Source organism: Misgurnus anguillicaudatus, chromosome 4 (assembly GCF_027580225.2).
Source record: "Misgurnus anguillicaudatus chromosome 4, ASM2758022v2, whole genome shotgun sequence".
Classification (NCBI taxonomy): domain Eukaryota; kingdom Metazoa; phylum Chordata; class Actinopteri; order Cypriniformes; family Cobitidae; genus Misgurnus; species Misgurnus anguillicaudatus.
Window position 1 is genome coordinate 20,278,529 of NC_073340.2, and position 16,763 is coordinate 20,295,291.

The following is a 16,763-nucleotide window of genomic DNA, read 5'->3' on the forward strand; positions in this document are numbered from 1 at the left end:
GAAGAATGGGTTAGAAGTGTAGGCTTCATATCAGTACTTACAGGTTGTAGGCCTGGGGCGGTAACCGGATTACCGCCATACCGCGGTCACGTGACCCATGCCGCGGCTCTAAGCTCCTCACCGTCATAACCGCAAAAAAAAAAATCTTGAAACATTGGCCTGCACTTGTGTGTATATGTGGGGATGTTAAACACGCAGCTTGTTAACAACCGCAACTTGTTAACTGAATATTAAATGATATGATTTTAATATTAAATTGTCATTGAGTAGAAATACAGGTGACGTTGTCTGTCACTCGTTTAAAGAAATACAAACATTTTATCTAATTTGAACGTGCAAACAGCCGCAACAGATCAACAACAGAATCAGGTTTCATACATTATCAAATTTTCACGCAACATAAAGAGCACGCGATCAGTCTGAGGATTAATATCCAAAGAGGTTAGATTGTCTCTTTTTCATCTAGCCTACAACAGTGGCCATTTCTAAAGCAGGACACATTTCAAAAAGTTTTGCTTTTGCGTCTTCTTTCTCTGTTTGTGGAAAAAGACAGATGTTTATGGTAAGGGTCGAGGAAAGAAGCGGTCTGTCCGAGCACGCGAGACAGAGGCGGACTGCCCGGGTGCGCGCGAGACAGACGCGGACTGCCCGGGTGCGCGCGAGACAGACGCGGACTGCCCGGGTGCGCGTGAGACAGACGTGGACTGCCCGGGTGCGCGCGAGACAGACACGGACTGCCCGGGTGCGAGCGAGACAGACGTACCGTGTCATCTTGCACACACACACGCGTCTCCATGCAGCTTCCCAGCTATTCTCAAGCACGGACACATATGCAGTACAAGTGATTTCTCATACAATTGGTTATTTTACCAGACCGTCAAGCAGCAGTAATTTGCTTCATTTACAGGCTATTCACAAATTAAGGATAGAAAAGTGGTGAAATGTCTGTCGGCATGTGTGGACACGCACAATGCGTTAACATTTTTAAACTGATAATATTAATTGTTCAAGTTGTTGAATGTTGAAATTAAAGAAATGTGGAAGGAAATAATATTCACTTTACATGTTCCTTAAGAAATGTGCACGTGTTTTGTATTGAAGATAAATAAATCATGCATGTTATTTAACTCGTTGTCTTGCCAATAAACCGCAAAACCGCGGGAATTTGTTGATTACCGACCGCGGTAAAAAAAAAAAACAAACCGGCCCAGCCCTAACAGGTTGTTTTACACCAGGAGTCATAAACTGAAACTGGCATGGGGTCATTTCTGAGATGGACATCTTGTCAGAGGGCCACAGAGCTATTTTAACATAAAAACACTATAAACTCTCGGTCCGCAGGCTAATTTGCAGCCCGCCCTCTCTTTCTCTGCGCCCACGGGCCGGGAGTTTGAGACCACTGTTTTACATAATATGCTTTTGTATTAACAACTAATGCATCTGTCTTTATTTGCAATTTCTCTTGGCTAAAATTCATTTTAACACTGCAATTAATTACATATAGATTTAGCTTTTTTTTGCAACTCATTGTAAGGGCTTAAGTAAGGAAAGTTAGATAGATAGATCTTCCAAGAAGTCTTGCACTAAAACCAATAATCTGAGTCAGACTGTATCTGTTCACAGCCAGGTAAACACCTGCTATACTGTGATCGCTGCTCTTTTGTCCTTATCTGCGCATCTTCTCTGTTGTGTCCTGTGAAGCAGCCCAACAGTCCAGCCAGTCTCCGATGTCACTGACGTCAGATGCTTCATCTCCCCGGTCGTACGTGTCTCCCAGAATCAGCACACCACAAACCAACACAGCCTCCCTCAAACCACCCCTCAGCACCACGCCAGTCTCCTCACAGACCAAGGTATGCTGGTCATACGCCGTGCTCGAATTGAGCCTTTATCGAGAAGAGTGAGTCAGGTGGCCTTATTGTGTACATGTACAGAAGAAATGAAAGCGAAACACATTGAAAAGGTGTGGGTGGTCTTATGGTTTATAAGGGACCCATTCTCATGTTACATATTCTCCCTATTTTTCTTAGATGAACGCTATGTCGATCAAGGCCGGTTCTCTCCCCCCACCCTCGTCTCAGCAGTCCCTGTCTTCAGATAAACATCACGACAATGGCAACTCTCCGCGGACGCTGCAGAGACAGAGGTAAGCAAGCAGGTCATTGTTCTTTTAAAGTGATAGTTCACCCAAAAATTAAAATCCTGTTTTTCTCCCTCTCATGTTGTGACAAACCTGTATAGATTTCTTTATTCTGATGAACATAAAGAAAGGTGATTTGAGGAATATTTGTAACCAATCCGATTATAAGCCCATTAATTTCCATGAAAAGTGAATGGGGCTTATGAATGGTTTGGTTACAAACATTCCTTAAAATATATTCCATCAAAACAAAGAAATTTATATAACATAAGAGGGAGAAAATGATGACAGAATTTTCATTTTTGGTTGAACTATCACTTTAAGTTTGCTGTTGATGGCACCACTTCAGAACCCTTGATGTATAAAAAGTTTTAAGTGTTTGCCTGCTTACTGTACATCACACTGCTCAGCAGACATGTATTGCCTACTGTGGTTTTTATTGTAGTGTTTTGCTGCCATCTTCTGGCTGCTTGTATAAAGGAAGTACAGATTTTTGATTGGAATTCTGTTGTTGTTTTGATTAGTTTTTTTTAATAATTTGGAAATAAATAATAGTTTTTCCTAATTTTCATTAATATACATAGATATTTATTTTTTGTAAAAATGCTTTACATAGCTTTACATACAGGGTTCCCACAGGTCCTTGAAATCCTTGAAAGTTTGTGAATTTGGGGGAAAGTATTGAAAGTGCTTGAATATATTTTATGAAATAAGTTTTTTGGAAAAAAATCCATGTGCCCTGTGTAGTGTAGGAAAATATCATAAAAATTCTAGACTTTTTAATCACACATGCTAAACTGTTCGCTTTAAATGCTTATATGTTCTGTATGTGAATATATTGATTCATACCAAAATGCTTTTTTGCATAGTTGTGTATGACACATGAAAACGTCTCGTGTTATGTATGTAACTGTTGTTCCCTGAGAAGGGAACGAGGCGCTGCGTCTCCCTCGCTATTCTTCCTGCATCCCTGTAATGCGCCTTTGGCAATGTTTCTACTTCCTGGCTCCCGTGTCACACTGTCTTTGTCGTTAAGCGTCACTATTGGTTGAATTTGATATACACATTCAGACGTACTTGGAGGCGTCCCCAAAGTGTCAGCGCAGTGCAAGTTTCCTCGAAAAGGAAAAGTAACAATGTATCTTAAAAGGTAACACGATGTAACCTTGCTCTTGCTTGAAATGTGTCTCCACATTTAGTCCTTGAATGTGAGGGTATTGGACCTGGAAAGTCCTTGAAAGGTCCTTGTATTTGAAGCTAACTAAGGTGTGGGAACCATGTATTTAATTTTTTTTACATTATTTACTTGTTCCTTGCATGGCTGTATTAAAATATGGTTAGTTTAAACATTAAAATGTACATGATTTTGTAAACAGGCTCTCTTTAAAAACTAGCTGGTTAAGTATGAGGTGTGTACAGTAGTTGCATTTTACCAGTCAGATCTCAAGGCATTGACTCGTTTACTCTTTATCCTGCTTTTAGCAGTCAGAGGAGTCCGTCTCCGGGGCCCAACCACATGGGTAGTAACAGCAACAGTAATAGTGGTGGAGGTGGTGGTGGTCAGGGGCCGGGTGTAGTCGGCGGAGCGATGCCCCCAGGCTCGGTAACCGCCGGATCTGCTTCAGGCAGAGTGACGTGTTCCTTCACACCCACACTGGCCGCACACTTCAATGAGAACCTCATCAAACATGTGCAGGGCTGGCAGGCCGAGCATGTGGAGAAACAGGTATGCTGTTGTTTCTTTTTATTTATTAATTGCTTAATTTATTATGCGCAGATTTGTTAATGACACTGTTCTTGTAGGTTTTTTGGTAGAGCATTGCTCTAGCAGCGCAAAAGGTCACGGGTTCGATTCCAGTCAACACACATACTGATAAAACGTATAGCTAGATTTTTATTGTATAGAAAAATACAAAAAATGTTCAAAGTACTGGATAGGTTTCAACCAATGAGAACAAGTAAAATGTTTTTTAACCCTTCGAACTCAATGGAAAACAGCACATTTATATTACATTTATGAATTTGGCAGATACTTTTATCCAAAGCGACAGTGAGGAAAATAAGTATTTGAACACCCTGCTATTTTACAAGTTCTCCCACTTAAAAATCATGGAGGGATCTGAAATTGTCATCGTAGGTGCATGTCCACTGTGAGAGACAGTGTTGAGGGATGGTGTCCTTGGGATGGTACTCATCATTCTTCTTCCTCCAAACACGTTTAGTGGAATTATGAGCAAAAAGTTCTACATGACATTCTCCCATGACTCCTCTGGATCATCCAAATGGTCGTTGGCAAACTTAAGACGGGTCTGGACATGTGCTGGTTTAAGCAGGGGAACCTTCCGTGCCATGCATGATTTCAAACCATGACGTCTTGGTGTATTACCAACAGTGACCTTGGAAACGGTGGTCCCAGCTCTTTTCGGGTCATTGACCAGCTCCTCCTGTGTAGTTCTGGGCTGATTTCTCACCTTTCTTAGGATTATTGAGACCCCATGAGGTGAGATCTTGCATGGAGCCCCAGTCCGAAGGAGATTGACAGTCATATTTAGCCTCTTCCATTTTCTAATGTTGCTCCAACAGTGGACCTTTTTTCACCAAGCTGCTTGGCAATTTCCCCGTAGCCCTTTCTAGCCTTGTGGAGGTTTACAATTTTGTCTCTAGTGTCTTTGGACCGCTCTTTGTTCTTGGCCATGTTAGTAGTTGGATTCTTACGGATTGTATGGGGTGTATGGGGTCTCTTTATGCAGGTGCATCTAATTTAGGATAATAAATGGAGTGGAGGTGGACATTTTAAAGGCAGACAGGTCTTTGAGGGTCAGAATTCTAGCTGATAGACAGGTATTCAGATACTTATTTGCAGCTGTATCATACAAATAAATAGTTTAAAAAATCATACATTGTGATTTCTGGAATTTTTTTTTAGATGCACATGATTTCTAAGTGAGAGAACTTGCAAAATAGCAGGGTGTTCAAATACTTATTTTCCTCACTGTATATATTTTTGCACAAAGCATGGTCAAAGGCAAGGAACCAACTGTTAGCTACCAAAATATAAATATTGTTCTGTTGGTAACATTTCATGTATGGCTCTTGTCCAGGCTTCACGGTTACGTGAGGAGGCCCACACCATGGGAAGCATCTATATGTCAGAGAACTGCACGGAGCTGAAAAACTTGCGCTCATTGGTGCGAGTGTGTGAGATCCAGGCCACGCTGCGTGAGCAGAGGTAAACGCTTCTTATACACATCATCTGCATGTGTATATATACCAACTTAAACATATGCACTAACTTGGCTTTCTCTCTCTATCTCTTCCATGTAGGATACTATTTTTGAGACAACAAATTAAAGAACTTGAAAAGTTGAAGAATCAAAATTCCTTCATGGTTTGAGGAACTTTGAGTTTGTGATGTGGTTTTGAAATAGGAAAAGAGGAGTGGTTGGTGAACGAGTGGGGAAACCCATTTTCACGCGTGCGCGGAACCCTGGGGAACCGATGTTCTGTTGCATTCAGCTCTGGGCCCAGTCTTACATTTAACAAGCTGCAGCGAGGTCTTGCTTGGACTGAGGGTGGGGTACGGGGAGGGGAACGGGGTGGAAAGCAATAGCTGAACCGGGGTGAAGAGAGGTTTACGGGAGCCGCCCTTGTCCCCGCCCCTGTAAATGTAGATTATTTGTAGATGTTATTTCCATGTTGTATATATATTTTGTAGAGGAAGCCATGGGAAGCCATGCCTATCAAAGCTTTTGACATCCAAATTAATCAGCACCAAGGCAGACTGGGATCTCAAGTGTCCTCATTGCCACCATATGTAGAATTCTGACCGCAGATTTTAAATGATTAAAAGAAAAACAATTGCGCTTCAGTTAAATGATTGGTGAACCATTGAGCCTTGAGCATGTACCAGACCTGCATGGCAAAGGTGGAGTAATCGACTGGGACAATTAAAGAGACGCATACGCTGTTCGTCCTCTCACGACCGTGCACACGCATCCACTAGTTCATTTTCTCTCTACATATGAAAAATAATGCTACATGGTTATTTGGTTAATTGATCTATTACTTTCTCTGGTTGCACTATAATGGTTTCATTCCCTCACCTCATGCCTTTTGAGGGAGTTTACATCATGTTTGGTTCAGTGGTCTCCTACCTGCCCCTGATGGCCCAGCTGTGCCCACGGTTAACACCAGTGCCTGCTTGAATGTGATGGATTGAATGTGAGGAAGAAAAAGAGGGAAACACAGATCGCACTGAGAGAGAGAGAGCAGCTCCCCCTAAAAGCCCTGCAGTCTTGCAACGCATGCCGTTTTTCCACCCTTCCTTCCTCCGTCTCTGTGTCTTTTGACTAGAGCAGGTTGTCCACCCAGAATCCCTTTTTCTTTTCTCCTAATCTTTCCAGGTTATTTTCTGTATTTTCTTTTCCGTACCCTGGTTTTGTTTTAAAACTGTACTTAAAGAAAAAGGAAAAGAACGTGAGGTGTTCACGGCAACTTGCGTTAAAACCAGAGTTCATTCCTATGTACAGTTGCTAAGTAATAATGAAGTTAAAGTTTTATATTAAAAGTTGCAGTGATTACTAGTCTATCAGATATGTTGTATTCATAAGTTATTACCACACATTTTCCTTTGCACCCTGATTGAACGAAATGGGGGAAAAGTGCTACTGGAAAACAGGAAACTGAGGGTTGGCCAAGGACTGGACATCACCAGCCCTGTTACACCAGGGTCAGAGCAGGGTCACCTGGGGTCAGATGGTCAAATGTGAAATGTATGTATTGTAATAAACATGCTAAACTAAATTATCTTGTGCTTTTTCACTTTTTACTGTGCTAATTTGATTTGACTTTAACTTGGTGTCAAGTTTAAGTCTGCAATAATACTTTATATTAGACTAAATATGAATTGTGGCCTGTTTAGGGGTCTAAAAATGAGAAGGGCATTTGTATTTTATTTACAATAAATCTAAAAAAATTCTGATTTCTCTAGCACTGTTCACAGTTTTGCAGAGTACACTGAAAAAAAAGATTCATTTAATTTACTCATTTTTTTTAAGGTAAGTGGTCGCATCCATTTATTTGAGGTACATTTAAACAAAAAAATTTGAAATACACCACAAAAAACTTGTTTACATGTAGCTTAAATAAATTGATTGCGACCACTTACCGTGAAAAAAATTTAAGTAAATTGAATAAATCTTTTATTTTTAGTCTAGCAAAGCAGCTTTATAGTAAATATATAGTGTATAATATTTTTTTTTATATACACGTATACAAAAAAAAAAAACTTAAGAAACCCACTAGTCAATATTTGAAGTGGATCAAAAAACTTCATTAAACTTGTCCTAAAATAAGAATGTGTATTGTTAAAAATTTTAAGGCAAATTCATGAAAGGTTTTGATTCACTTTAAAGGTGCAGTGTGTAAATTTTAGCGGCATCTAGTGGTGATGTTGTGAATTACACCAACGGCTCAGTCCACTGCTCACCTCTTGCTTTTGAAACGCATAGAGAAGCTACGGTAATCACCACCGGACAAACATGTCATTGTCGGAGACAACTTAGTAAAACAGTTTGTCTGTTAAGGGCTTCTGTAGAAACATGGTGGCACAAAATGGCGACTTCCATGTAAGGGGACCCTCTGTGTAGATAAAAACGTCTCATTCTAAGGTTATAATAACATAACGGTTCATTATGAAAGGTCTTTCTACACCACTGATAATATAGTTTTGTATATTATTTAGCATTTTTGTCAAGAGATCCTTCTAAAAATTACACACTGCACCTTTAAATGTTGACTAGTATATTTAGAATATAAGGTATTATTAAAAAGAATACATTAGCAGCAATATCCACTAAAACAATGTGACCATTATGTTCATAGTGCTATTAAAAAAGCAAATGTATACATTTCATAAAATGTATTAATTAGCAGTACTGACCATAAACTGAAAACATCACTAAACTTGTATAACTAAATAAAGTTATATAACTAAATATAAATAAATAATTTATACTTCAGACCTTCACAAATGCTTGAATACTTCAAAGCAACTTCTTAGGTTCAACCCTATGATACTCACATTGTTAGCTACCAGTTGAGCTACAGAAACACAGTGTGTATTTGTTTCTTAGTTGTTGATAGTTTTATCTTGTTGATGTGACCCTAAACTTGTTCCTTACATTTGTCATTTTAAAACTTTGGTCATGTCAAATCTAAAGGACACAGCAATTCTGCCAGTGATCTTTGGCTGGTCCAGATATTTCACCTTCTACTCTATGTGAATTTTATATGGCAAATTCAGATTTTGCTTTACATCACAGGCAAGGTTTCAAATACTTTAAATGCCACTTGCAGCCTGTGTCAACCGGGCAAAAAGAAAAATAGGAATTGACACTCATACCTTTAAGCAGCAAAATGGTTTGCAACTAATCCCACGCCAACAGAGAATAGAGAATGGATTTTTGTTCCCAATAACAGTTTAATTTTCTGAGATGTGAAGAGCAGGCTATATAGCATTCTGACAGACTTCAGATTAAATGCAAGTGTATAATATTCACAATATTAACAAAGTGCACTAAAATACACTATTTTAATACATTTAGTAAATACCACACTAATGTGGTATTTAATATACCAAAACAATGTCTTTAGTACTTCTTAAAATAAACTTCAGAACATTATGGGGTGGCTTCCCAGACATGGATTAATTTAGGACTGACTTAGTTAAATTAGGATATTTTAGTACTTTTTAAAAACATTACTGGTGTGCATCTTGAGACACAATACTCGTACTGATATATTATAAGATATCTTAGAGCAAGTTGTTTACGATCAAGACAACACTAACATTTAAGTTAGTCTGGGACTGGAATTAAGCCCTGTCTGGAACAGCCCCTCAACTGTGTTATTTTGAGACACCATTTATTTTACCATTTATTTCAATACACTAGGTATTTATTTAGTAGCCTATACTTTTTCATGTGCACTGACTGATGTACTACTAAAGTAAAACTAGACTTACATTTTTATTTAGCACTAAAAATAATAATGTAATACAAATGTACTTACAGGTATTTAAGTATATTTTTAATACATTGAATACTTTTTTTAACCTGATAAAATGATGGAAACCTGACACTCCAGAAAAACAATTTATTGTATTGCTAGGCTACTTTTTACTATTTTTTTTAGATTAATTCAGAACTTTGAAAATGCCATTTAAATTAAGCATTTATTGTTTATAAATCAATAAATTAAATGTAATAGTATCTAACTCCTCAATTTGCAGGACTTGAATAGACGTGATTTATATCTATTAAATGTCTAATCGTGATAAATTCATTCATATTAATTCTTGCTCCCGCTTGTCACTGCTAAATCATTTAAGGCCATTCGCCTCACACCAGAAGCCCACTCTTTCATCTCTAAAAAGCAGTATTTCTAAACCAGGGGGCAAAGGCCCACTAAAGAGTTTCAAGATCCTACTGAAAAATCCAGCATAAATTTTAAGATGATCTTCCCTTTAAAGAAGTTAAAACGGTTGAGATCCACTGTATTAAAAGATCACACTGATGTATAGATAGGTTTGTTTGTTTTTTTCTTTCTATTAACACACTACAACGGCCTTCTCTTCCCATTATGTTGCAAATTGAAAACAAATGAGCCAGGTAATGAGCCTACTGCACGAACTCAAACGGTTTGCACTCATGGCCACCAGATGGCAGCACTTGATCATTTAAAATTATTGGGCTATTATTTTATTTTTTTGAAGAGCCAATTTCCCTACACCAGCAACATAAAATAATTTTAACTGATTTATCTTAATCTTATTTTGCTACAAACAGACCTCATTAATGCAATTTTCTCTATTTCGCTATTTTCTGTTTCCTCTAAAATAAGAATGTTAATGCTAATTTTTTAAAACACTTATTCCGAAATTTGTTTATCTGGGTAATTCTTAACACGTGAGCACTTTTAGTAAACCAATATCATAATTGTCTTTCGTATTCCTCATTCATTTCACTGTTATACACAGCAGTCAAAAAAAGTAATAATTGTGATTTCACTTTAATATGCTGAACAGCTACTATTGAACTTAAATTAGTTAGAGGTGATTCCAATAAGAATGATTTAAAGCGAGCCTATATGTCGCAACGTTTTCCCAAATAATTCACTGTTGCATGTAAACGTTTATGTTTTGATATTCAGCAGAAGCTTGGATTAGTCTGTGAAGGTGTGAATCTCACCATCTGAAGGACTGGGTTTGAACTGGCGCCTCTGTGAAATTACCAACAATTAGGATAATTGCTGTCAATCCGGTAATTTCTGAATGTGTCCCCTGAAGCGGAATCGCTTCTCTTTAGCCTTTGACACTGAATCGATGGCCGTCTATCAGATGTGAGCGTCTCTCAGTCTGTCTCTGTCATCATCAAACACTTCCCTATCTCCTGTGAGATACCATAAACCACATTTTCCCTAAATTCCGAGCATAAATAGTACAATAAATATATATTATTAAATGTTTTGTTTAAACGTCCGCTTTTTCTAAATATTATTAAACATCATTTTTTAGGAATTATCTAATTATCTTAATTTTGTTGTATCCAATTAAACAATAATGAAATAATATTTGAAAACGCTGCTAAAAAGGATTCGTTTACGATATCTTGTTACATAAAATGATCTTATATTATGTAAACAACATTCTTTATCAGTGAATCCACAATCTTTATTGACTGAATTAGTATGATAATTACATTATGGGACTTTAGACAGAGTCATATATATTTTGATGGAAATTTTAGTAAAACCTTTAGGACAAAATTATTTTAATACAATTTCAAGGTGAGAGGAAAAAATCTAAATCCTATACAAAAATATTTATTAACAAGACTTTTTCCGGCATTACATCGATCCACGCCAGTAGGCCTACTTTTTAATAGAGTGTTTGTTTGTTTGTTTGTTTATGGTCAAGGTTATCCAAAATACCTTGAATTGTAAAGCACATGCCCTGACTGAGTGCTCAACACATTAGGGCGGGTAGGGCAGTTGAGATATCGATCGTTGTGCTCTGTGTGTTTTGCATGGGATTGTCTGGGGGGTAATTGAGTGTCACTGTCTGTCTGTGTCGTCTCACTGGCGCCATGTGCCTCTTTGGATTGCTAATTTCTCTAACCGACCCGCCTACATCCACTCTCAACTGCAAGCCTGCAGTTTCCACCTTCAGCAGCCTGAGAAATACTGTCATATCAGCTACTGAATGACTGGCAAAACACTAAAACATAGTGCTGATTTAAGTACATTAAAAAAAATCTAAAATCTATCCTATTGGTCATTTAAGGCTATGATCTTAAAACCTTATGTTGTTATTAGCATATAAAAAGCTAATTAAAATAATATAACAATGCTACTGAATTCATAATACAACAGTTTTAACTAATATTCATAAGCAATATGTTATTATTGTATTTCCTTTACCGGTTGTCTTACCTTACCTGCTCCGTCGTGCGATTCTGTCTTGGCATCTGTGGGCGGGAAGATTAATTGTATGACCGCCGCGTGAACCAATGCCAATGCCAATAGGACGGTATATGCAAATTAAACACAGCTGCTGTCCAATGAACCGCCTAGGAGGCGTGGCGAGGGCCGAGACCCAAAACCGATCCAGTGAAATTTCTTCGACCACAAGTGATCCGCTGCTCCCTGACCAAGGGTTGTCGTCGAAACCTCGTTTCTTTTGAATTTGTATAACTTTATTCAAAACGGTTATTTTTATACGTATTCGAGGTTCGCGTGGCGGATAGGTTTGGTTACGCACAAGGAATGGTTTTGCACTTGCGGTAGTGTTTTTCGGATTTTAAAAGTTTTTCTCTGATGCCCATGGATCGGGACGCAAGCTTCCTGTGCCCGTGTGTTTTCGGATACAACGCAGATCACAGATCCACAGGAATGCAGTGATCAATGTAGGACATATGTAACCGAGTCCTCAAATCATTCGGAGGGTCTTGCCACAGGGTTTAAAGGAAAAGAAGCTGTAAATGGATCGCCATTCCAGCTTTGTTTCTCTCTGGTTTCAGCTGGAACTTTGTGCGATGGCTGTTCTTCTTACGAAAGGTAACACGAGTTTTATATAACGTTAGTTGTTTTTTTATAAGCGCGAGATTTAACACTAACAATTTTTAAGCTGTGATACTTAAAGGATGCACTTAAAATGCAAGACTGAAGCTCTCAGAGACTCTTCAAATGTTAATGATTTTCTTAACACTTAAGTGTTGGCTACTTGCCCTTTTGATGTAGACAAAACATTTTGACGTTTAAAGCGTAGTTTGTAGTATCTTATAGTAACACTAAATTCAAATTATATGTTTGTTTAAACAAGCACATGAAAGTTAAGTTAACTCTTACTATACTGTTTGCTCTTTCATGGGCCGTCCATTTTCCAGTAATATAGCCTTTAATTAAAGGTAGAAAGGTTGTATTTACTACATTAAATGTAAAAAAAAAAGGTTAGAAAGCAACATAACCAACATGACTCCGTTTAGGGCTGTGCATGACTATGCATGCTCAACTTAACCAAATAAATTAAATTAAAATAAAGATACTGATACCAAAAATTGCAATTGCTCATTGTCAATAGTTCACACTAAAAAGATGACATCCAGCCTAGGATTCACGACACAAGCTTAAAACTACATAAAGGCCATATGTTTGCTTATCTTAATATGTTGTGTGTTTGTGTTGTGTTTCAAGTCTAGTTAGTTTGGCGTGGGCAAAAGTAAAAAAAAATTGATTAACCGCTTATTGAAAAGCGTTTGTTTGGCATTCTTTTTAAGACAACCCGTATTTAAAAAGTGAACAACATGAAACACCATTTAAACCGTCTCGTTTGTTTGCACACAGAAGCTGGTGAAAATGTGCAATTATTGGACTATGGTCCTTTGGGGTGACACTTTGGTTATCCTCCGATTTACTGCCAGGTTTGACCACAAGTGAGCTCGCGTGCTAACTGAAAATGAGTCCTGCTCTCACCCCCTTTACGAGTTTCCATTTGGGTTGAAAGAAATTGACTTTGGCAAACAAACCATTAATTATAAGCTACACGGTCCCTGTTTTATAAGACAGACTAAACTGATCCATTTGCACGAAGAGTCATGACATAGTTACAGAAATTGCAACATATTAGTGTCCTGACACAGACATTCTCACAGTCCCATGTTTGTCTGTCAAAATATGAATAGTTTCCCCCTTCATATCCGAAATGTCTTTGCGTTCAGTATCTTGCACAGGCTAAATATTTATTTTCTAATAAAGTTATAAATTAGTGTGCAAGGACGTTCATAAATTCTCATGTGAGCATATTTTACGCTACTGACAGTTGTTGGTCGTAATCTACGATGTGAGTGTCAAGAATATTTACAAAGTTGTGATGAATGTGTTTCCTGAGAGCCAATTGTTTGTTAAACCGATGTTTTTGAATTACATTTATGCATTTGACAGACGGTTTTATCCAAGCAAACGCAATGCTTACAATTCAGCTGAACACAAATACTTTTATTTTAGCCTAAATGGGACTTTTAAGTTTATCTGTCATCCTGCTAAATCCTCATTGAATGCCAAACTCTTCTAAAGCTGACAATAACTAATATTCTGTTAATTCTTTTCAGGAGAAATCAGGTGTTACTGTGACGCCCCGCACTGCGTTGCCACTGGATACATGTGTAAATCTGAGCTGAACGCGTGTTTCACTAAGGTCCTGGACCCGCTTAACACGAACTCACCTCTAACACACGGATGTTTGGATCCACTTTTAAACTCTGCGGACATGTGCGCCAGCAAGAGCTTGGACATTTCCGGCATAAGTGCCTCTCCCGTAGAGTGTTGTCATGACGACATGTGTAACTACAGAGGTCTGCATGACCTCGCGCATCCTCGAGGTGATTCCACAGGTGAGATGAATAACACACATGACTGTGTAAACGAAAGCGTAAAACAATTTGTTGCCTTCAAGTTTTTAGTTATTCAACTTAAAATATTAGTTTATTTTTTAAAAGTGTAAAAATTGTTGTCAACTGTTTTTAAGTTGAATAAACTTAAAATTTTAAGTCAACCAGATAACTTACTTTTTAAGTTGAACCAACTTTTATTTTTTACAGTGACTAGAAAGATTTGACTATTGTATATTGGCTTAGCTGTTTGTTTTACAGCTTACATTCACATTTATGCATTTGGGAGATGCTTTATTTTAAAGTGCCTTACAATGGATACATTTTTATTAGTATGTGTGTTCCCTTGGATTCAGACCCACAACCTTTGGCGCTGTTAATGCAATGCTTTACCAGTTTACCAATTATAGAAACCATTTAGATGGTTTTAGATGTCTCCTTATATAAAACACCTGATTTCACTCGTCAGGCTCCTTAATTAACACACTTACAAGCTAATAATCAGGTGTTTTTATATATGGAGACATCTAAAATGTTCTGGGAGGGGGGGGGGCGAGGAGTGGAATTGAGAACCACTGGTTTAGATGATACATTTCTAACTTTGCACATAATGTGTGGCATTGGATATGGTAATGACACAAAGCAATGCCTGTGTATTGTTTTTATGTAATCATAATGTTCCTGTAGCTCATCTTGTAAAGAATTGTGTTAGCTGTGCAAAAAGTTGTGGGTTGGATTCTCAGGGAACACGTATACTGTTGAAAACTATATGTTTTAATGTACTGTAAGTCGCTTTAGATACAATCATCTGCCAAATCCATAAATGTTTACTACTGATACACTTAAATCTTGTACTCTGTGTAAACATGGACCATAATGTGAATGCTTTTGTATTAGGCACACATTGACTTGCAGTCTTATGGCTCCAAACTGCAGGCTGATATTTAATGGTTTCCAGTGTAGAGGTTGTGGGTAGCTGGCAGTTTACCTTTTAGCACTTGGATTCGGATCACATCATTTTTATTGCATGTGGATCATGAAATGTTCCCACTGTGCTGGAATGTGCTTCTCACAGCATCCTTTGACAGACTGAAGCGCGTAAACATAATCCCCAGTAATAAAAGAAGGTGCATGGCAATATTGTAAACGAGAGTGAACGCATTAAACACCTTAGCGTTTAATTTAACACAGTTATTCCTCATCGCCATTTCTATTGCATCCAGTGTTTTCTACATTTATGTGTTTCTGAATCTCACTTTTTTTCTTTCCTATTCTCTCTCTTCTAGACCGATACCACAGCTCCAATCAAAACCTGATCACAAGGGTGCAGGAGTTAGCCTCAGCTAAAGAGGTGTGGTTCCGGGCGGCGGTGATAGCAGTCCCCATAGCGGGCGGCCTTATCCTGGTTCTGCTGATTATGCTGGCATTGCGAATGCTTCGTAGTGAGAACAAGCGTCTCCAGGCCCAGCGCCAACAGATGCTGTCTCGGCTTCACTACAGTTTCCATGGACACCACCATGCCAAAAAAGGCCATGTGGCCAAGCTGGACTTGGAGTGCATGGTGCCTGTAACAGGACATGAGAACTGCTGCATAGGTTGCGATAAGTTGCGGCAGACAGAGTTGTGTGCCAGAGGAGGAACAGGAGGCGAACGGCTCCTATCTTTGGTTCACTGGGGGATGTACACGGGGCACGGCAAGATGGAGTTTGTATGACTACTTGGACCTTTCTCAATTGGGACACACACCTGCCTGCTTATAGTAGGCGGGGCCTAAGTAACTGTGTAAAGTTTCCTGACGTAATTTTATTATTTTCTCTCTCCATGTTTTATTTTATTGTCTCCTTTTCTTGACACGGAGAGCGAAGAAATTTCAAGGACACAAATGTTTGTGTTTCTCAAAAGCACTTTACTTGAATTAAAGTGGCTGTGGGGCTGAGGTGAAATGGAAGAACTTTAAACCCCGCCCCTCTGAAGCTATGTCCTGTGGATCCTGAACTGACACTGAAGACTGAAGGATTCGTCAAGACGGTCTTATTTTGCACATTTGTACAACACCGACGAGATGTCGATGGGTACATGAGAGGGTAGGGTATGAATGGTTGGATAGTTGCGTTCGAAGCAACTTTTTTTTGAAGAAGAATTTTACACTGACACCAGGGTACAAGTATGGACTGTTTGTTTTAGTCAAATTGTATGAATAAAAATCCAGTGTTGACTTAAACAGATCGCACGCCTCTACTTTTGATTTCATTCATTTCGAGGATTGGTGTAATTGTGTTTTTTAGCTCTATGTTAGTATTTGTCTTTGACTGATGAAGTTTGGCCAGTAGCAGGAAAATTGACACAGGGGCCTTGTTCTAAAGCAGTGCCCTGCGTCATCTTTGAAACCCTTCCAAAAGGGACACATTACATGTCTCTGGCTCTCTCGTCCTTCTCTTGGGACTAATACTGGAGGTAGAGCGAGTATTTATTTAGTAAGTGAGGGAATGTCAGTAAGCTGTGAGTTCAGAGTCCTTTTGCCTACGCTCAAAGAACACAGTAATTCCCTTGTATGTATTCTGGCTTGACTTTACAATCCACAAATCACAGACAGATTTGAGAACTGTGAAACGTTTTGACCTGCTTTGAAAATAGGCTAGCAGCTCTACACACTAACTGTTCTTATGACTGTGACGTTA

At 38.5% G+C, this 16,763-nt stretch overlaps 2 protein-coding genes across 3 annotated transcripts in view; both read left to right on the plus strand.

Annotated features, from left to right (window-relative positions):
- The window catches only part of waca (WW domain containing adaptor with coiled-coil a), a 37,515-nt gene extending 30,572 nt beyond the window's left edge, over positions 1-6,943 (plus strand). The window contains exons 9-13 of one of the 2 annotated variants that reach the window (XM_055175984.2): positions 1,705-1,853; positions 2,031-2,146; positions 3,623-3,866; positions 5,242-5,369; positions 5,465-6,943. In XM_055175984.2, the coding sequence (XP_055031959.2) occupies positions 1,705-1,853; positions 2,031-2,146; positions 3,623-3,866; positions 5,242-5,369; positions 5,465-5,534 (707 nt within the window). In that variant the 3' untranslated portion in view covers positions 5,535-6,943. Of the gene's footprint in view, positions 1-1,701; positions 1,854-2,030; positions 2,147-3,622; positions 3,867-5,241; positions 5,370-5,464 lie in introns of both variants that reach the window. The other variant, XM_055175983.2, reaches the window with a different exon arrangement.
- Positions 6,944-11,789: 4,846 nt separating this feature from the next.
- bambia (BMP and activin membrane-bound inhibitor (Xenopus laevis) homolog a) lies at positions 11,790-16,310 on the plus strand. The gene is made up of 3 exons (XM_055176643.2): positions 11,790-12,256; positions 13,807-14,088; positions 15,372-16,310. Exons 1-3 carry the CDS (start codon positions 12,181-12,183, stop codon positions 15,797-15,799), a joined length of 786 nt encoding a protein of 261 aa, XP_055032618.1. The 5' UTR covers positions 11,790-12,180; the 3' UTR covers positions 15,800-16,310.
- The last annotated feature ends 453 nt before the right edge of the window (positions 16,311-16,763 follow it).

Excerpts from the sequence above, each read along its gene's own strand:
- bambia (XM_055176643.2), top strand. The coding sequence starts at position 12,181 with ATGGATCGCCATTCCAGCTTTGTTTCTCTCTGGTTTCAGCTGGAACTT. Across the intron at positions 12,257-13,806 it reads GGCTGTTCTTCTTACGAAAG|GAGAAATCAGGTGTTACTGT; the intron begins GTAACACGAGTT and ends AATTCTTTTCAG. Across the intron at positions 14,089-15,371 it reads TCCTCGAGGTGATTCCACAG|ACCGATACCACAGCTCCAAT; the intron begins GTGAGATGAATA and ends TCTCTCTTCTAG.